The sequence below is a fragment of the Aythya marila genome, assembly GCF_965140915.1.
Source record: "Aythya marila genome assembly, chromosome: 2".
Lineage (NCBI taxonomy): Eukaryota > Metazoa > Chordata > Aves > Anseriformes > Anatidae > Aythya > Aythya marila.
In genome coordinates this window covers 58,162,691-58,182,477 of record NC_139043.1, presented here as the reverse complement: position 1 = coordinate 58,182,477, position 19,787 = coordinate 58,162,691, and the positions used below count along the sequence as shown (strand labels likewise).

The window sequence follows — 19,787 nt, the reverse complement described above, 5'->3', positions numbered from 1 at the left end:
GCATACTGATTCTGAAGCCATCTGAAGTTCTGATAAGACAAGCAGCTCTTACTATGCTGTGAGTAATCGTGCTATGCTTCTGAAGGCTTTGCTTTTACACCCAAGTGCAAAAGATGCTTGCTCAGTAATGCTCTCATTTTGTTGTGAGGGGGACAGGCTGACTTGAGGGAATGTTACTCTTTCTAACATGAAATTCACTTATGCTCATCAGATGTAATCAAAGATAGCTCAAGAAGTGTTGTCGCAAGCGTGTTAAATTAAACCGCCTCTCATGTAAATAAAAATGTGAATCCTCCCTAATTTAGCTGGGTTTGGAGTTGCGAGGTGGCCCTTCTCATGCTGTCCTCTCCCTTCACAAATCAGGCATGGGGCAAAGTTGGGGCTTACACCTCCCTAAGTACTAATCACTGATCGTAAGGATGATGCAGTTTTCTGCTTTTATAAACTGGCAGCAATTCCTGGTCCACCCAAGCCCTGAGATCAAGGGGAATAAAAAGTTGTGATGTAGAGGGCTGTGTTTGAGGCACTTGGCTTCCTAGGGCTACTTCTGCAGTTCATAAATTATCTCTTGCTCCTGGCTGTGCCTGCAGGCATAATGCAGTCATTTAATTAAGGCCTTAAAGTACTGTTGCCCTGATAAAAGCAGGGATTTGATGGTTCACAGGCTTCTGCTCCAGGAGACAATTAACTTGAGGCAGACATAACACCTGGAAGCCTCAGGGGCATCATTGTGACAGGGACAGTCAGGAGGAACTTGCTTCATCTGGGACAACTCAGTGGCTGTAAACAGGAGTAGGGAAAGGAGAGGGGTGCTCAGCTCTGACTGTTCTTCCTCTTTCATGGAGCTTTCAGAGCTTTCAGCCAACGTATAGCTCTGAGTTTATACCTGTCTCTTTCTTCCCTGAATCACCTTTACAGTACCTCAGCTGGTGCTCAGAACAAAGTTCAGTGGTGTCAATGTTTTCATAGGTTTATTTTTTTTTCTATCCCTTTACATAGTATTTTAATATATATTAATGCCTAATTGTGCTCTCAGTTACACCATCTCTCTAATTCAGATTTTCTTCGTGAATGTTGTCAGTGACTCTAAAGTAGCTAAAGGAACACTTTTTTTCTTATATACATGAGACATGGCTTTCTGCATGTGTACTTAGAAGGATCAGTCAAAGTTATTGCTTCTTTTTTTATTATTATTATTTTTTTTTTTCTGAGAGCTAGTGTTGCATGCCTTTACATGACATTTTTGAAAGCTTGTTGCTGTGTAAGTTTAAAAGCTTCACATTAATCCAATTGAGTGGTTGAGGAAAAAGAGGGGTATTGAATCACTCAGATGGGAGAAATAGTAGAGAGGTTATTTGAGTACAGTGTGCCAAATTATAAAAAATAAAATTGTGTAGATGTAGAAATATTTTTGACACTAATCGATTTTGCTAAAGAACCATCAAGAGTTAATTGTAACCAAGGCGAAGGAGTTTTAAAAGAGAAGTCTTATTTTACAACTTAATCTGATATAACTGTTGCATTTCAGGAGTTTTTTTTATAGAATCATAGAATCATTCAGGTAGGAAAAAACCTCTAAGATCATCTAGCCCAACCTTTAACCTAGTACAAAAGACTACCACTAAACCATGCTACTAAGCTCTATATTTACACATTTAATGAAGAACTCCAGGGATGGTGACTCAACCATTTCCCTGGGCAGCCTCTTCCAATGTTGCACAACTCTTTCAGTAAAGAAATTTCTCCTAATATCCAACCTAAACTTCTCCTGGCACATCTTAAGGCCATTTCATGTCATTTCTGTCATACATAGATATGTATTTGATTTCACCTGCGATGTTGTTTATTGTGCAACGTGCATGACTACTTTAGCATCAGACTTTAGGCATGGTTCCCAGTTCCTATGGCCTCAGCTACCACACAGGTTAAAATGCTTTGAAAACTGCAAGTTTTTCTCAGATACATTACTCACTTGCTAATGGTGGAGGTGAACAACTCACTGTTAAGCTGATTTACATGAACACCTTACACACCTGTAGGCTCCAGGGTTTCATTCAAGTCTCAGTTTTAGTGCAGCCCTTACAATTTGCTGTTTGCAAAGGTCTCTCTGAAACCACTTTTCTGTCCCCTGGTGGAAGACAGGTAAGTAGTTACAGCCCCCCCAAGCTTCCACTTGCTCAGGTTGGTGCCTATCAGTCCTTTCCTTACACCAGCCCATAAAAGACAGAACAGATAGATAGCACTGCTGGGTTTAACTGTAAGTGAATGCATAAAATTCTTGCCTGTTCTGGGCTGGATCCTGCTGTCTTTATAAATACAGAGCAAATAGTTTGTTGGTTTCAATGGGATGGGAGATGACAGAGATGACTCGGTGCTAGGAATGGTAAGGCTGAGTCCTTTTTTTTTTTTTTTTATTTATTTAATTTTTCTTCCCATCTCACATTTCTGAAGATAATTTTAGGAGGAAATGATTATCTTCAAGGATGTGAGCTGTCTGAGCAAAGCAAATTTCAATCCCATTACCCGTGTTATAGAGTAAAACTTGTGAAGTGAGTAACGGTCTAAGAATATGCCTCCGTGTGAACTACAGGTTCTTTTCCTAGCCATACAAAGGCTGGAACACCTACTTAGTAAAGACATTTAGCATCTTCAGCTGCTGGCTGGGCAGTGACATTCTTCCACTGGCCTTTCCTGTGGTGGGGAGCTGTGGAAGCTCTGCCTTGTTCTGCCCTGCCTTGACTGCAGTTGATCTAAAAGCCAGGCTCAGTGGGCACTCCGGCAGAGGCATGTGTTTGTGATGAACTGGACTTTCACAGGGCCACTGGATGGCTGTAAAATGTTAATGCATTCTAACCTCTGCCCATCCAGACAGCATTCAAGCCAGCAGACTGACAGTAAATTCCGTTGCCTGTTCCTGTGCTTGCCTAATTGTGAGCTTGAATGCAAGTCCCCTAGTGCGTGCATTGTGTTCCTACCATGGAGGCAGCCAGCAGTGCCCATCTCTTTGGCAAGACTGAGACAGGGCTCTGCTACCTGCTCTGCCAAGCTCCTGCTCCACCTGCCTATGATCCTGTCTATGACCTCCACACATCACAGGTTTATTTTCTTTCCCTTCCTACCTGTTTTTGTCCTGGTTTCCTCTTCCCCAGCCCACATTCCTTATCCCCCCACCTGCTTCTACCTCTTCCTTCAGCAAGGGCAACCCTGGATTCATGGTTTCTTCTTCTACGCTACTTGGCACAGCAGGGAGAAACCCAGAGACACACTCTTCCTACTTGCAGAAGGTGCACCCAGACGTGGCACAGCTAAAAAGAGCTTAGATCTGCATTGCAGAAAATGTGTCTTAGCGCCAGTCTGGAACATGCTCAAACCAGGTAGGATTTCCTGGGCATTTAGATGGTAAAATCAAAGATGTCTCAAATGAGCATTTCAAACTGAATTTTTTGGAGAGGCTTATAGGTTAGCTGATCTTTAACATATTTTTACGTGAACAGCAAAAGATGAATGCTTAGTATGGTGACTACTGCTCCAGATTAACATGGAGGATGAAAGGAAAGGTCGTCAGAAATCTTTAACAGGTAAAAAAAATAAAAAAATGTTCCCTTACTCTCACAGCTACAAATTTCTTCATTAAATTTTCATGGTGTGCATCTCTGTAGATCTGAGGCAGACATCTGGCATGCAAAATTTTACTCCAAATGTATGTAGCTTTGAAAATGTATAGGCAACTGAAGACAGGGTTTATAATGGAAAATGTCAAGAAACTTTAGTAATCAGCAATGCTAGATGTCTTGCTTATACAAAGAAATGTATACAAGTGCTAGAAATGAATAGATAAACACACATCCAGTCCAGCCACCAGTATTCCTTAGCAACAAATCTTGCCAGTAGGGCAATTTTTATGAGGGAAGTACACAAGCAAAAACCTACTGATAATAGATTTGTGTTCTTCGCAGAACCACGTTGTTATATTTTTCCTGGTTACCTTTATGTTCCTAAGTCAAAATGAGAGGCAGGTAGCAAAAATGTGTGTCTTTGTCTTTCTCATGCTTAGGAGTCTCCACCTGAAAAATTACTGAATATCAACAACTAATCACAGTGCAGTTGTAAGTAGATGCATATCACTTCATGTCAACTGCCTAGTAATAGAGCTAGATTGTACATGGCTAGACCCCAAATCAATGAACATGCAACACTGGAGGCTCGAACAAATGTGGCTAGGACAGAGGAGACTGGCTTACTGACTGCAAGCAATTTATTGTTGCCCATTAAATATTAGCGTACTGATTTACTGTACTACTTCTGTGGTTATTGGAGGCAGGCAGCTGCTAAATAGGATCATCAAGCAGAGGAAATATAAGTGAAAGTCAATAATAGGGAGTATCCACAGATCACAAATAACAACAGAACAAAGAATCAATGATAAAATAAATGGCAATCAGCTTTCCTGTTACAAAGGAGATGACTCTAGCCCTGAACATGCAACCCTTGTAAAGCAATAGCTGCTTATGTCAAAACCAAGAAGAAAAAACTCTGAAGATGAGATAAAATTAAGATTAGATAATGTGTTCCTAAAACATCAGCTAAGTGCAACTACTCAAATACATCATGTACTGCTGCAGATTCAGGGTTATTTGAATGTTCAAACTCTGCATTTCTGTATCTTGACAAGCTTGGATTCTTTTGTCTCAACTGTGATCTTGGTGATAAGTTTTTTGGGTTTTATGCTGCTTGTTTTTGATATGCTTTAGTTTCCTTGCAAACATTTTTACCTGAAATTATCAGTACCTACTGGTCAATCTTACTTCTACCTCCAGATGCTTTTCTCTTTCTTGCCTGGAAGTATTATAGTAATCTGGAAGCTGAGGTTTTAAAATCTGGTATCTTACCATTTCTCAAAAAAGGTCTTTTGAGAGTCTGTGTTCACATGTGTTTGTGCACATGTGTGTTTTAGACCAGGACAGGGAAAAAGTCATGAGAAAATTGGAATAAATTCTGCAACTGGGATTAAACAGACACATCTGCTTAGGCCTTGTTGGGTTTTAAACTGTTGCCTGTCTAAAAACTGACAAGCCTTACATAAAGCCATAGGCAGTTGTGTTGCTGAACGTCTACTATGAGCAGATATAGTTTACAGCTTAAGGAAATAGAAGCAGACCAGCCTGAAGGCTGGAGTATCACTGCTGCATATCAGACAGGTAATTCCTGGAACAGGCAGTTTTTCGGGTACAGCAAAAGGAATAAGAGCAGCCATGGAAATAAGTTTCCCAAGCAGGTTTTTTGCATGGAGCAGCAACAGGCATACATGACAGAGATAACCAGTACCGTGTATTGATGCTGCAGGTAAAAAGAACAGGCACTCGTGTCCCGGGTTTCCCAGCCAGCTGCTGATGCAGCTCATACATAGTGAATGAAGGAATGTTCCTGGTGAGAGGGCACTTTTTTCTCATCCTTCGTCAGATTTGACTCTCTCTCCCTTTGCCTTTCCTTGTCATGCTGTTTTTTCCCTGCTTTCTTCTCCCTGTTTTCTCATGTAGACAGTCCTAGTCTTCTCCCTCTTCTTTACTGTCCTGTCCTGCTCAGTGATTTTCCTCTACTCTCAGTCCTGCTTTTCCCTCAGCTTCCACATCAGTGCCCATGCCTACTCAATTCCATCACTGCACCACATCATATAAACTGCCTTTAATTGCTGTTTTGACTACCCATTGTAATTTCTTCTCCTATTTTTTCATATGCCACCCCCAGCGTCCCCACTGTGTTTAATCCCAGTTCTCCCCTGCAGAGACTCCCTGACGCACCTACTGGCTCTGCTTCAGAGACAGCCTTGGCTACTGTAATTTCAGACGGTCCCATAGCGATCTGATTATAGCACAGTATCATACATTTATTTACTTTACTGCTGGGTCTTCTTGAAGGAAAACTTTATGACTCATAACTTAATTGCTTCCCTCTCTGATTTGGTTCGCTCAGTTCCCACCCACGTACCGTAGACAGCTACCTTTTCATTACTCGTTTTTGACACCTCTCATTTTTTATGCATGAGGCTTGCCCAAAAAGAGCGAAAACAGCTCTTTTAGTAATAGATGGAACTGATCACAAATGACTCAGTTTTGAAGACTGACGTTGCTTCCCTGAAAGATGTGCTTAGAAATGCTTAGCTAATGCCTAGTCACCTTAGCTATTTATTTGAGCAAAAGTGCCAGGGGTGTAAATTACAACCAGATTGTGGAAGTGCCTCGTGTATCACACACTGATCAAACACCAACTGGTAAAGCATGCTGTGATGCATCTTGCCTCTCCAGAGAATATAATTTAGTTTTTTTCCTTGAAATATCCATTAGGAAGTTGTGGGTGTTTCTATTTTTTAGTATAACAAGGGAAACTGCTTAACCCTGGCATTGCATTGCTTCTTGTTATATTTGAGAGACTAAATTCATCATTTAGTGAAAGCTAAGCCTCTGAGACCAGACTAACCTTAGTGAGGAGCAGAGGATTATAAGAGCAAATGAACTTTTGGAAAGGGTGAGAGATTTAAGGCAATTTTGTCAATTCTCAAGGAATGAAGGAAGGCAAGTTGGGCATGGAAGTGCTTTAAAGGAAAATGGTATCAAGTGAACCAACAGGAATGATAGCACTGGCACAAGATGACCCAGGATGACAAGAGTGGGTGGATGATGGAGGTGAGATGGGGAGAAGGACTGGGACACCCACCAGAGGCTTTCAACCTTCACTACCTCTAGCTGCAGTTCATTAGTAGACCCTACTACATTTTATCTCCACTCACTTCAGTTTAATAATGAGTGCAGTGTTTCCAATTGCTGAGTGATTTTGGAAGAAGTATAGAATATTGCCAGGAGGAGTATTCAGCTGGTAATTGATTTTGCAGTTAATTCACAAAACTGACTTGGTAACTGAGGTAACTCAGGCCTTTAGTAGAGAAATAATTTTCCATGGACTGGATAGTTTTTACTGTGAGAGTGGTGAATCTCCATGGCAGAGGAGTCCTCTGGCACAACTCAGACTTGCTCAAAGTTTTGCTTTGAACAAGAAGTGATTTCTGTGGTGTCTGGGCTACGTCCCTACTCCTCCTCATGTCCTCAGGAACACCCCACCTACAGGAAAGTTGGTGCCTACGGGCTGCAGTACAAGGAGGGAAATGGAATTGCTTCTCCTGCTGTCTGGCTTGTTACTCTGCCCTGGAGGCCTTGACTTGGGGCAGCTGTGTTTTCTGCACCCATGATGGTTACACCAGTGGATCTGAGCATATGACTTAGGACTGGTTTGTTTTTATCAGTGCAGTGGAAGGCTGTAAAACATCAGTGGTGTAATGGAGGTACCAAGGCTGATGTAAGGGGAATATGTTACTGTTTTGTTCTTGATCAATGAAAATCACCAAGTAGTCTGGTAATTGTCATGGGCACAGGTATTTCTGAGCATCTTTAGATGTCTCATCTCTTGGAAGATTTGCTAATCTAAATGTCATTTATACTAATTGAAAGGAGAATTTAACTTCATTACTTCATGACTTTAATATCATAACTTCATTACCTGATCCAATGAACTACTGTTCCTAATTACTGAGATGAAAATAACAATGGCACATCTTTATTTATAGTGGGATTAACAGGACAACACCTACTGCTGACCTGGGCATCATGCAATGTAGCTAGGGCAGCAGGACAGATGTAAATGGTTGTCTTTATTCCAGAACAAGCTAGTCTACAAGACTATAATGTAAACAGCCCTTATACTTGCATGTTACGTGCTAATGCCAGCTGGATAATATTCAGGTTAATTTATATCACTGCCTGGCCTATATTTCAGATGCCTTCTGTTCATCTGCAGAGGTACAAAGCCAGTGAATGTCTGTGCTTGCATTTGTTTTGCAAATGTCTCTTTCAGAGGTGATTCAGAGGTACAAGAACAATCTTCATAATGATTAAAATGTTAGGATGACACTGAAGTGGAAAACAAGACACCAACTATGTTATTTGGAAAAAAATGGCTCCCAGCCAAAAAAACAAACAAACAAATAAAATCTAAGGTTTAGGTGAAATTTTTGTGCACAAGGATGCCATTGGTAATTTTGCAAGCTTTATTTTTAAAAATTTTATCTAGAGGCCTAAAAAGGATATGTTGTAATGCAGTGAGAATAGCCATTTTCTTAATATTGTCAATCTGAAATAGATCTGGGAAAATGTAGAGAAAAGAAAAAAGAAAACATTGTTCCCTTGATGTTTCCAGAATAATTTCTCAAGCTGAGATGGTTCCTATAAGATCTTCTGCCATCAGACCTTTCTCTGAATGAAACCTGTGACTCACTTGTTAATCACCACCTCAAATTTTGCCTGATGAATATTTCTTCCTCTGACGCCATTTTGAATTGGACATGACACTCACATCTCTCTAGGTTGCCTTCTTTCTAGTTTGCATCTGTATTTGAACAAGTTGATTGAAAATTAAACTATAAATAGTAATTCTGTGAAACTAAGAAAGGAATCGTCAGTACCCATGTGGTTCTTTACAAATATATACTCAATTATCTTTGTAATCCTCTGTCCTTGAAAGTAATACTAATAGCCAGAATACCTACAGAAGGATATATTCTTCTTCTGTTCTCACTTTGTAGTAGTTTTAGCTTAATTAAAAATATTATTTAAACCATAGTGTCCCAATGTACATGGTAACCGATTTCCTACTTGTCAACCTATTTCTTGCTGTGAGGTCTGAACATGGTCACACAGTTTACTACCAAAAGCTATACTTTATTAGCCATGTAAGCTAATAGTATGCTTAATAATAATAATAATAATAATAATAATAATAATAATAATAATAATAATAATAATAATAAGCTTCTCTGTGTTCTACCTCACTGTTCCACGCAAGCTGTAGCTAAAGATCTCCAGGGGAGAGGAGTGTTGGTTTCACCTGTGGTGGTTTTACCGTGCTGGGCAGCTAAACCCCACAACCGCTCTCTCACTCCCCCTCTTTTAGATGAGGAGGGGGAGAAGTAAAGCAAAGAACAACTCACGGGTTGAGATTAGGATAATTTAATTAAAGGGAAATAATTATAATAATTAAATAAAGATTATTATGAACTAAACAATTTAACTAAAGGGAAATAAAAAGGGAAAGGGGAAAAGGGAGGGGGAAAGGGAAAAAATAAAAAGAAGGGAGGAAAACAAACAAATAAAATAAATGAAGGCTATATGGAAGTGCAGAGGAAAGAAATTACTCTCTGCTTCCCACAAATGAGTGATGATTGACCACGTTCTTGAAGCAGGGCCTCAACGCACATAGCCGGTGTTCGAGAGGAGGACCCACATTTTCCCAACGAGAGCCCACCCCTCCCCTCTTCTTCCTGTTTCCACCTTTTATTGCTGAGTGTGACGTGACATGGTATGGAATATCCCTTTGATTGGTTTAGGTCAGCTGCCCTGGTGATGTTTCTCTCCTCACTTTTTGCCCACCCCCTAGGAGGGTTAGAGAAAGGCCCGATGCTGTGCCACTTCTGCTCAGCAGTAGACACAACACTGGTGTGATACCACTGCTGTTCCAGCTACAAGTGCAGAGTACAGCACTGTATGGGCTGCTGCCGGGAAAGTTAACATTCCAGCCAGACCCAGTACATCACCCTGCTGGGCAGCTAAACCCCATCACACCTGCTCTCTCGCTCCCCCTCATGAAAGGAAGAGAGGGAGAAAATGTAATGAAAAGGAGCTCAAGGGTGGAGATAAGGACAGGGAGATTGTTCACCCATTACCATCATGTGCAAAATTGATTCAGTGTAGGGAGATTAATATAATTAATTACCTATCACTAGCAGACTAGAGCAGTGAGAAACTAGAAACACCTTCCCCCTCCATTCACCCTCTTCCACCTCCTCCCCATGAGCAGCGCAGGAGAATGGGGAATGGGGGCTGTGGTCAGTCCCCAACATTTCATCTCAGCCGCTCCTTCATGGTCCCTCTCTGCCCCTGCTCCACGTGGGGTCCATCCCACAGGATGCCGTCCTTCCCGAACTGAGCCTGCGTGGGCTGCCCACAGACAACAGCTCTTCAAGCACTGCTTCCACACAGCTCCCTCCCACAGGGTCCATCCCCCAGGAGCAAACTGCTCCAGCACGGGTCCCCCACGGGTGGGCGGCAGCTCCCCCCAGACCCCTGCTCCTGCGTGGGCTCCTCTCCATGGGCTGCAGCTCTGGCCCGGGGCCTGCTCCTGTGGGGGCTCTCCATGGGCCGCAGCCTCCTCCAGGCCACATCCACCTGCTTCACCAGGGGCTCCTTCACCCATGGGGGGGCTGCAGCATGGAGATCTGCTCCATGTGGGACCCATGGGCTGCAGGGGGACAGCCTGCTCCACCAGGGGCCTCTCCACAGCCCGCAAGGGAACTGCTGCTGCCTGCCTGGAGCACCTCCTGCCCTCCCGCTGCACTCACCTGGGGGCTGCAGGGCTGGTGCTCACTCCTTTCTCACAGCTGATGTTGCACAGCATTTCTGAGCCTATCTTAAATATGTTATTACAGAAGTTGTGCCACTGTCGCTCACTGGCTCAACCTTGGCCAGTGCTGGGTCCCTTTTGTAGCCAGCTGAAGCTGGCTCTTCTCACAGAGGCCACCCCTGTAGCCCTCTCAACTACTGAAACCTTGTAACGTAAACCCAATACAAGAAGAAAACTAAGATTTGAATAATTGGTGAGAACTGTGTGTTTTAGCTATTGTATTGTATGAAGATCATCAACTTTTCCTGTCCGTTCAGTGGGTAAATGCTTTATCTGCTGAGCTGTTAAAAGTCCTGTAGAGAAAATGAAAATTCAATCTGTCTTGCAGTTTTTCGGTTCCTCAAGCTCACCTAGCTTTTTTTGCTTCCAAAAGGAATATCATTGTATGTGGCAAAAGTAGCGCTGCAAGTCCAAAACCATGGTCTTGCTTGAGTTCCTCAAATAATTCAAATCTTTGGAAGTCGGTGGAAATGCTCCAAGATGAAGTCTCATGGTACTACACTGTTTTGAAAAATGCTTTAATGTAGTAAATCTCAGAGAAGTTAATCAGTGTAGATCCATGTCCTTCCTCTGGCCAAGGCCAGAGCAAACTGAGTCAATGAAATCTATCAGTGAGCACTTATGCAAGCACATTGCGCTAAGTTTCTCACTTTCTCTGCACATTACTGCTTGGTGTATCTAACTAGTGATGGTTTTCTGTCCCTACTTTTCTTCTTCTTAGAGTAGCTAAAGGATGTTGATTGTGTTTTCTATGGTCTTCCTGTCATAACTGGTGCTCAGGTTATACTGTTTTAAGTCACGGGAATTGAACTCTAAATTTCACTCTGGCAAAGCAGAAGATCAGAGGCAGGAGACATCCTGTTGTGCCAACCAACAAACCAGAGACAAACTACTCACAATTCAACTACATGCCAGCCTTTTGAGTAAACCTTATTATGTCTGTCTGCTGCAAGCAATTGTGCCGCTTCTCCCTGGCAGTTCTTCTAATCTGAAATAATTCCCTCTTTCAGCTGAAACAAAGATTTGCTTCAAATACTATCATGGCGTGAGCGGGGCACTACGAGCCACAACTCCAAGTGTCACAGTGAAGAACAACGCAGCTCCCGTAAGTTATACTGGCCTTTTATTTTTTCAGTATATTTTCCCTACTGTCACTGTGCTATGCCTTGCTTTCCTTGCCTGCTTTGTGTACTAATATATGAAAACTGAACAGAGTATTTTCTCTTAAGTGTGCTGTGGAGCAGAGGAGTGGGTATTCTCTCAGTTAAGATGTGGATCTATAAGCCAAAAGAACTTAAGAGTCAGCTCTCAATCTGTCACAGATAACTTCTGTGATTTGGGGCCAGTCCCATTTCCTAGCTGTACTCCGTTCTTTTATCTTCTGTCTTCTGGGTGTTGTGATATTTGTTTAATACCTCTGAAGGACTGGGGAACCTTGGATTGTAAGTACAACAAACATGCAGAAAAGGAGTAAGATTTTCTTAAGTGCATTTCTCAAAATCAAGTTGTGAACATTTTCATGGCGGTGTCTCTGAGTTCCAGAAACAGCTAGGCTCTGACAGACTAGCATCAGTAATATGAAGTGGGCATTCAGACCCTGATCCATCAAAGTACTGAAGATCATTTTTGACAGACTGAGGCTTCATTGAGAGCAATTTTGATCTGTTTAGCAAAGCTCCATGGCTCAAATGGCTGTTAGAAGCTATGTATCTTGCCCATTTTCAGAAAATGTAGTCACCCTAAGAGTGAAAAAAATTTGAGAAGCCTGGAGAGACTTGCTGAACTCCAAAGATTGTCTGGTCTTGCTGAAGGACTTTCACTACCTACTAGGCTCATCTTGGCAGAGAACCGATAGAACTAAGGAGTTTTAGTTCAACCAACGTTAGAGATGGATGGGTTCAGATGTTTACTCTGGAAACAGAGTTCAGGAAAAGTTTGTCTTATGTGTGGGTGTACATAGGTTTTAGTGGACATCACTGAATCACGTTTTTTGGGATGGTCCCAAGTGTGGTGAAAATGTGTGATTGCACCACGGTCAGGAAGGATTAACTTTTTTACCCGTGATGCATGTACAGACTTTTATTGTTTTCCTTTTACCTTCTTTTGATGTACTCTACAGCTGGAAGCTGGATGCTGGGTAGGGACTGATGTGTCTGTTAAGAATAAAAGGTGTTGTCTCAATACACCTTTCTCATATGCTCAGGGCGAGTCCATACACTATTTTGGGAGCCTGGAGAATTCATTTCAGCTGTCTTCAGTGGAACATTATGGGGTGCTCTCAGATATTTTAATTTTGTGGGACACTGAAAAATACTTCGTATGCTGTAGCATGTAGTGTCTTGTTGACTCAGGACTTACCATTCATTTCCTGATTGTCATCTGTCTGAGGGGGGACCATCTGTGCCATTGATTTAGTCCCAGTCCTCTCTGAAAGGTACAGGAGTTGGCCAAGCAAGGCAGAAAATACCAGTAGGCTGCGAGATCAGAATATTTTTTTCATGAATCACATCTGTGTCTCAGACTTGAGTTTGACCCAACTAAGTAAATTTCTCAGGTCTAGCGTGGAGGGGTTAGTGTTTCATTATTAACTATTGGCCGTATGTTTTAAGTTAATAGAAGAATGTCAGAGGAGCTGCTCTTTGTGATAAGCAAATATGTAATCTCTCCAACTTCTTTAGCTGAAGCCTTTACACACATATGGAAAATAAAGTGCCTTAAGTAGCCATTCCCTTCCAGCTGAAGAGGGCTTATGTTTAAACGAAAGTCATTGTCTAGTACTCAAAGTCTTCATAGAGGTCAGATGAGAAAAAGAAACACCTGTTATGATCTTCAGCTGAGTATACTGTACATGACTGAAAAATAAAATACAATAAAAAGTAGTGTCACATACATTTTCCATGTGAGGGTCAAACCATCACCTTTGGCAACAGCATTCTCTTCACATCTAATTTTTCTTGCTGTTCTGGGTTGCAGACTAGTCTGATTTTTGCCAGTTGCCTTCACAGACCAGAGAGGCCAGCAGTGTTGTAGATGCATCATTGGTTTCTCTGTTGTTTTCTGTTCATTGTTTGCTGCATGACATAAATATTTGGTGCATTGTAAGGCAAATACTAAGCAGTGAAAACAACAAGAACAAAGGAATAGCAACAAAGATGATGCAATATTAACCTGGGTGACCCTGCTGTATGAGTGCAAGGGAAAGAAAAGAAAAAAAATAAACAAACAAACAATAGATTAGAAAACCTCTGTATGAGCACAGAGGAAAATAATGGGATGGTTCTTGCATATGTGTAGGCTTTCAGTTAAGTATGACCCTTCAGATCCCAGTCCTAGCTGAAAAACCATCAGATGGCTTTCCTCATCTGGCTCTCTGCAGTACATTTGCAACCTATTTTATTACTGAAGTATTTGAATGTTTCACAGCATACTGCACCACTGGAAAATGGTGTTTTTCTAACTGCACAGAAAAGGAAGGGGATAACAAGGGATTTACTGAGCCCTAACCTTTTCCTGGGCTCTTGTGTGCCTCTGCGCTGGCTGCCACTGGGGCAGAGATACCAGTCATGCAAAGTGCAGATGTTATCCTTACAAGTGCAAAAGGATGTAGGCACTCACCTTTGAGTGTGATTTCACTAACACCGAATTCCGGACCCTTGTACTTTTCAACTGAGTGGAAAGAGAGAGAGGGAAAATGTTAAACAAATTCCAAAATAATCCAATAATCCGCCATATCTATTTAAAATTTTTTTTTTTTTTTTTTTTTTTTTTTTTTTTTTTTTTTTTTTTTTTACAAATAGTGGCTTAGGGCAATGATCAGGAAGTTCTTGTCCAAAAGCAGCAGCATCTATTCTGGTTTTCACCTTGCTATGCTCATTCATCATCAGCCAGAGAGTAAATGCACACCTTCCCTTATTCCTGTCCCTGGGTCTCTCCCCATTCCTTTGCAGTCAATCCAGTCAAGTATACTGGGTGGGCAGCCCCATCTCTTTTTCCTGTCTCCTGAATTGATAATCCTAGCACGGCTGAGCAGGAAAGTGATAGATTGTTTTATTTCCCCTGTTCCTCTGTGCGATCAGTTATGGGCTGTGACAGTCGTGCCATGCTTGTCTGAGGTCCCTGAGGCTTCTTACCCTAGTGAGACTTGACACCCTGGGCCTTCTGTGATCAAACTGGATGCATCAAACCCCTCCATTGTTTTCCTTGCTCCAGTGATTCAGAGCAGCGCCCCAGGGTCCCAGGCATGGCATTTCTCAGTGCCAGTGAAAGCTCTGGTCCCCCAGTTGGTGCGAGCAGGGGCTCTGTTCAGCAGTAACCTTCTTCAGATCCCGGAGCAGGTTCTTACACATCTTTTCAGCTCATGGAGGGAATCCTGTGCATGGAAACTTACCCACTATTGCAATCAGTGGGAGTTTTAGTGGCATCTGTGGGATCTTAGCATTTTGTTCCTACCTTTGCAGGGAGAAAATCTCAATACAGATCCTACTGTGGGTGTAGGGGCTGAAGGTTTTTTGAAAGTTTATTGCCTTGAAAAAGGAGAATTTTTGCCAATGTGGTAATGGCATCACAAATTCACCCTGAAACTTAGGCTGTCACTAGAGGGACAGAGGGAACGAGGCTTTGTTTATTTGACAGAAACAAACCTTTTCGTCTGGCACAGCTTGGGAAAAATAGCAGGAGCAGATGTCCTTCGAGAAGCGGCATTTGGGGACAGGTGACCTTCCAGGGACAGTGTTTTCCCTGCTAGCACAGACTCACCTGCATCTGCAGCCACCCAAGCAGATTTTGTCTGAGCCTCCAGGCACGTGGCACCTCCTGCGATGGGGGCAGCAGCTGGTGTGTTGGCCAGTATACCCGGCGGGTATCTTGTCCTGCCAAAGAGACCTGCAAACACCAATAACCAGACAAATCCTAACACCACAATTCAAAAACAACAACAACAAATCTGTCTGTCTGTACGTGGTTCGCTGCAACTGAGAAGAGAAAAGGAGCTAGAAATAGCCATGCTGGGGCTGTAAGTGGTTGCCATTCTCGTTCACGTGCTGTTGAGACAGTATTTAACTAGCAGTTAAAAGGAAACCTGCTTCCAAAGGGGGAAAAAGTTGCTGTGTTAGTTGGATGTCTTTGCATAGCATCGGTGGTGCTTGAGGCTGAGCAGCATCTCGCCTTCCTTATACTGTGGATGTTCTGCTCCATTTGAATTTATCTCCTTACATTCTAACCCAGTTATTAGAGCTGCCTCACCCCCTGATTGGGATGCCCTGCAGTTCATTTGTCAGTGAAAAGTCCCGTCACATTTTATTGCTTTTGAATCGTCGAGCTTGAATATCTGGGAACCGAGGGCCGTGCACTTTGACCAGTTCCTACATGGCGAAAGCTTAAATGTGTATTTAGGGCCTGGGGCTGATAGCAGTGAAGCGGAGCACCTGCAATCCTGGGAAAAAAGGAACATCCTGGCAGGCCTTTTTTTTTTTTTTTTTTTTTTCCTAAACTAGTGGCATCCGTAAAGTGCATTTGTGCACAGTAGTTTATACTTCTAAATCATAAGCATGGCTCTGGTGAGGGCAAGCTGAACAGTCTCCTCAGTAGAAAAGCACATTTCTGTGGCATCTGTAACATTCCTGTTCCATTTGTTACTCTTCTGTTATTCCTAATGTCACCTTTAATTCATCTTCACACCGGATATTGTTGTAGAAAAACAATACAAGTTAGAGCAATTAATTCTAGGAATAGGAAAGCTGCATCTTGCTAGTGGGAAAGTCTGAGAATGAAAATGATTTAACCTGAGCGCGGTTCTTCCACGGTAAAATAAAGCAGGCACAAGAACAGCATACTGAATGAAAGGGAAATCTTTTCCCCTTTGAGCTTATAGCCTAAAAAGATAAATTGGATACACCACAATTAAAAGACAGTAAGTGGAGAATCAATGTTTTAGCCTTAGGACAAATGTCTTCACTAAATTGGGAGTGTTCACTAGCGGTGTATTAGATGCAAATCACCACGGTTGATCGAACCTCTGGAGCTTTCGTGCCACAGTTTCTGTCTCGTAGATCACAATGGCACTTGTCAAATATACTTAGCGTCCTGGGGAAAGCTTTGTAAATTGGGGCTAATTATTGGAAGAGACCTTCTCTGGGCTGTGTTTGTGTGGAAATGCTACCTCAGCTGGGCTTCCCACAGCAGGAATTACCGCTTGATAAGCTGCTGCCATTTGATGGTGACTGATCATTCCTGAGGACTTCCTGCTGTAAATATTTGCATTATGTGCTGTCACGTCAGAGTGTGGGCTGCTGAGGAGTGTTTGATAATGAAGCGTTCTGCCTCATTTCCATGTATGTGCTGCAAGCCAGGATTTTGAAAGAGCTTGCACGTATGAGCAGCCATCTCTCTCGTTCTTTCCAGAGACTGGATTTAAAATCTCAGCTGTGTGTTCTTTTTTACTTCTGTCTTTTTCTGTGATAGGTGAGTTTTAAAACTGTCTGTGTTTCTGGGGCATTGCTATGTTTAATAAATCTAACAGATTATTTTAAAAAATTAAGAATAATTATAATTAAAGAAACAGAAGATAAAGAGGTAGCGGCTTACAGGAAACTTGTGGCTATTGTTGTGATCAGCAGTTAAGGTTTAAAAAAAAATAAAAGCTTATGGGAAACACAAAATCAGGCTGCTGCAATTAATCACAGCAAAGAATGCAAGCCAGGTACATGTTTAACAAGTGTGAGTGGTGTACTTTGGAAGGCTCAGCATTTCTAGGAAGGGAAGCATCATTTCTCTGGAAGCTATGGTTCTGCTTAGGTGACTAAGTATTTGTCAGGACTGAGCAAGAGCATCCCCTTTCCTTATTGTGAGATGTGAAGAAGCCAGAGCTCCCCCAGCTTGCAGCTGCCTTTGAATGCAAGGTAAGGAGCAGCATCGTAGTGCCGCCTATATTCAACCTGTCCCTGCATACACCTCCTCCTATTTTGATTTCCTGCAAAGGAGAAGGAGTCAGTCAGGGATGAAAAAGTCAACAGGGAAAATGACTGGAACTGGAAATACTTGCTCGGACGGAAGGAAGCATAGATTACAGAAGTGAAAAACAAAGTGCTCTCTGCCAAGGCAGTCCCTTTCCAACATAAAAGAGGATCTAACAATATATTTGATAAGAAACAGTTGTAAGAGATTGTATTCTACTGGTTAGCCATTTGAGGTGAATGATTCTGAGACAAGCAGCTGCTCCATAAACTGTGGGAGGAAGGTGGTCTGCGTAGGCTTCTGATCTGTTGGAAATATCTGCACATTTTTTGTTTTCTTCTGATACGGCTTTTTTTTCACAGTACTTGCAATGTTGTCCGCGTCCCACCTACCTTATGTGCTCATACTCTGCCACTGGTGTAGACTAACATGGAGTAATATAACACGAGGGAGGACAAAAGTCTTTGGATTTAAAGAAACTATTAAATTTGACTGTGAAATTACTTCAGCATTTTAATGCAAAGCTCTGTATGTCATTGCTTTTCTGCAAGTATGCAAGGAGCAGTTTGGTCACTTCTATACAAAGGAATTTTATTGTGTCTGGAGCTAAGTAGCTCTAATGGCTCACCGTAAGCTTGGTGGAGGTAAAAGAAGTGTAGTAGTACTTCTTAGAGGGGAATTGGCAAGGATTTTACTATGTGCATAAGAAATATTAGCACTTTCATGTTAGGCAACCCTAAGTGTGTGCATTTTCTGCTTGTCTTGAAGTGTTCTAGAGAGCTGGAGTTAAAAAAGAGGGCAAAGAAAGGATATACGAGCAATACAGAAAGGTTTTCATTAGTAGTCTATTGGTTTTAACACTTCATATTGTAGTATCACCTAAGCCCCAAACTATGATTGGGCTCGAGGGCACTGTGCACTGAATAGATATGCTCGCCATTACACGAGCATTTGGAGAGCAGATTTTCCAGGCAGAATTTGCCCCCACTAGCTACAAGATACAAGGGAATTATTTTTAGTGTGAAAACGACCCTCAACACATTTGTTACAGCTTTAAAATGTCATGAATTCATTTCTTCACTTCCGTTTTCCTTCATTATAAAACCATGGCAGTGTTTTACAGCCTGATTTGGCAATATGCAGTAATGTTCAAACATACTCACTCACACGAGCAGCCTTCTAATAGTCGCACGGTTGAGCCCTTAGTTCAGTGTAATTACATTTTTGGTTATGCTTTTCTATATCCTAATTAGCACTGATTCAAAGAATTTGAAGCTTAATGACATATCCAAATTATTTCTTATTGCCACCTCAGTAACACAGGCACTTTTTTTCAGAATCCAGAGACATAAAGACCATTGTATTTACACTGCAATTACCCTGACACGGAGCGAGTGGTCCATTTATATGAATTAGTGGAGTCAGAAAGCGTAACCCAGGTTTAATTGGTCTCTAACTGCAGCGTAACTATAGTCACTGTGTTATAAATAATAACCTTTTCCTTCCTTTTATTTCCTCTCCTCACAGTTTAAATTGGGATGGTTGGCAAGAGATTTTCTTTAGATATTAAGAAAAACTCATGTGCACGAAGGCCTCTTCTGAGTACTGTTCAATAACACTGGCTTTTATGGTCCTGATGCAGTAAAGATGTGGAGCATGTGCTGAAACCCCATTGCTTTTACTGGAAAAGTTTAGGGATTTTCTTCCGAAATGGCAGAATCTTTCAAAACAGAGCAGAATTAGCAAGTAGAATCACTTCAAACTTCATTTTCATTATGACATATTTCAGATATGTCAATAAGCTGAAGTGACAAGTGATAAGTGATGCAGTTCTGCCTGCCTTGTGCCTTTTTTCCCCACTCTCTTGATACTGACTTTTTCAGCTTAGTGTGCTTTGAACCACTATCACTGCCAGTTTATGTCATCAAAAAGGACACCGCTTACAAGTTGTATGTGCTCAGATTTTATTACCTAACAAGCACAAAGTGAGCAGGGGAAATACAAACAATGATATTGTTTGTGAGCATCAGCACTGATTTCCTGAGCAGCAACCTGTAACTCACAACGTACAAGTATGTTCTTTTCTATTGCTCCGTCTCTGCTTTTCAGCACGCCGCTGTCTGCATATTTAGGAGTCCATTCATTTTGTGTTCTTCATAAATTCCTGATCCCTCTGTACGAAAGATGAGGTAGAATGTATTGAAGGGATGAAGTTTCAAATATAAGAACCAAATACAAGTTTAGTTTTGGTGCCAAAATTCACAACTGATTTGAAAGACATGAGAAATGGCCCCAAAACACCATTCAGTGCTTTTTCTGCACTAAATCACCTG

At 41.8% G+C, this 19,787-nt stretch overlaps 1 protein-coding gene across 9 annotated transcripts in view; it reads left to right on the top strand.

The window, feature by feature from the left end:
* HECW1 (HECT, C2 and WW domain containing E3 ubiquitin protein ligase 1) overlaps positions 1-19,787 on the top strand; it is a 268,296-nt gene that overhangs the window by 121,115 nt on the left and 127,394 nt on the right. For all 9 annotated transcript variants that reach the window (XR_014316964.1, XM_082753993.1, XM_082753989.1 and 6 more), the window contains one exon: positions 11,514-11,608. Coding sequence is in view for 8 of the 9 variants with exons in the window: in XM_082753993.1 (XP_082610119.1) it covers positions 11,514-11,608 (95 nt within the window). In the remaining variant the exon portion in view is untranslated. The remainder of the gene's footprint in view (positions 1-11,513; positions 11,609-19,787) is intronic.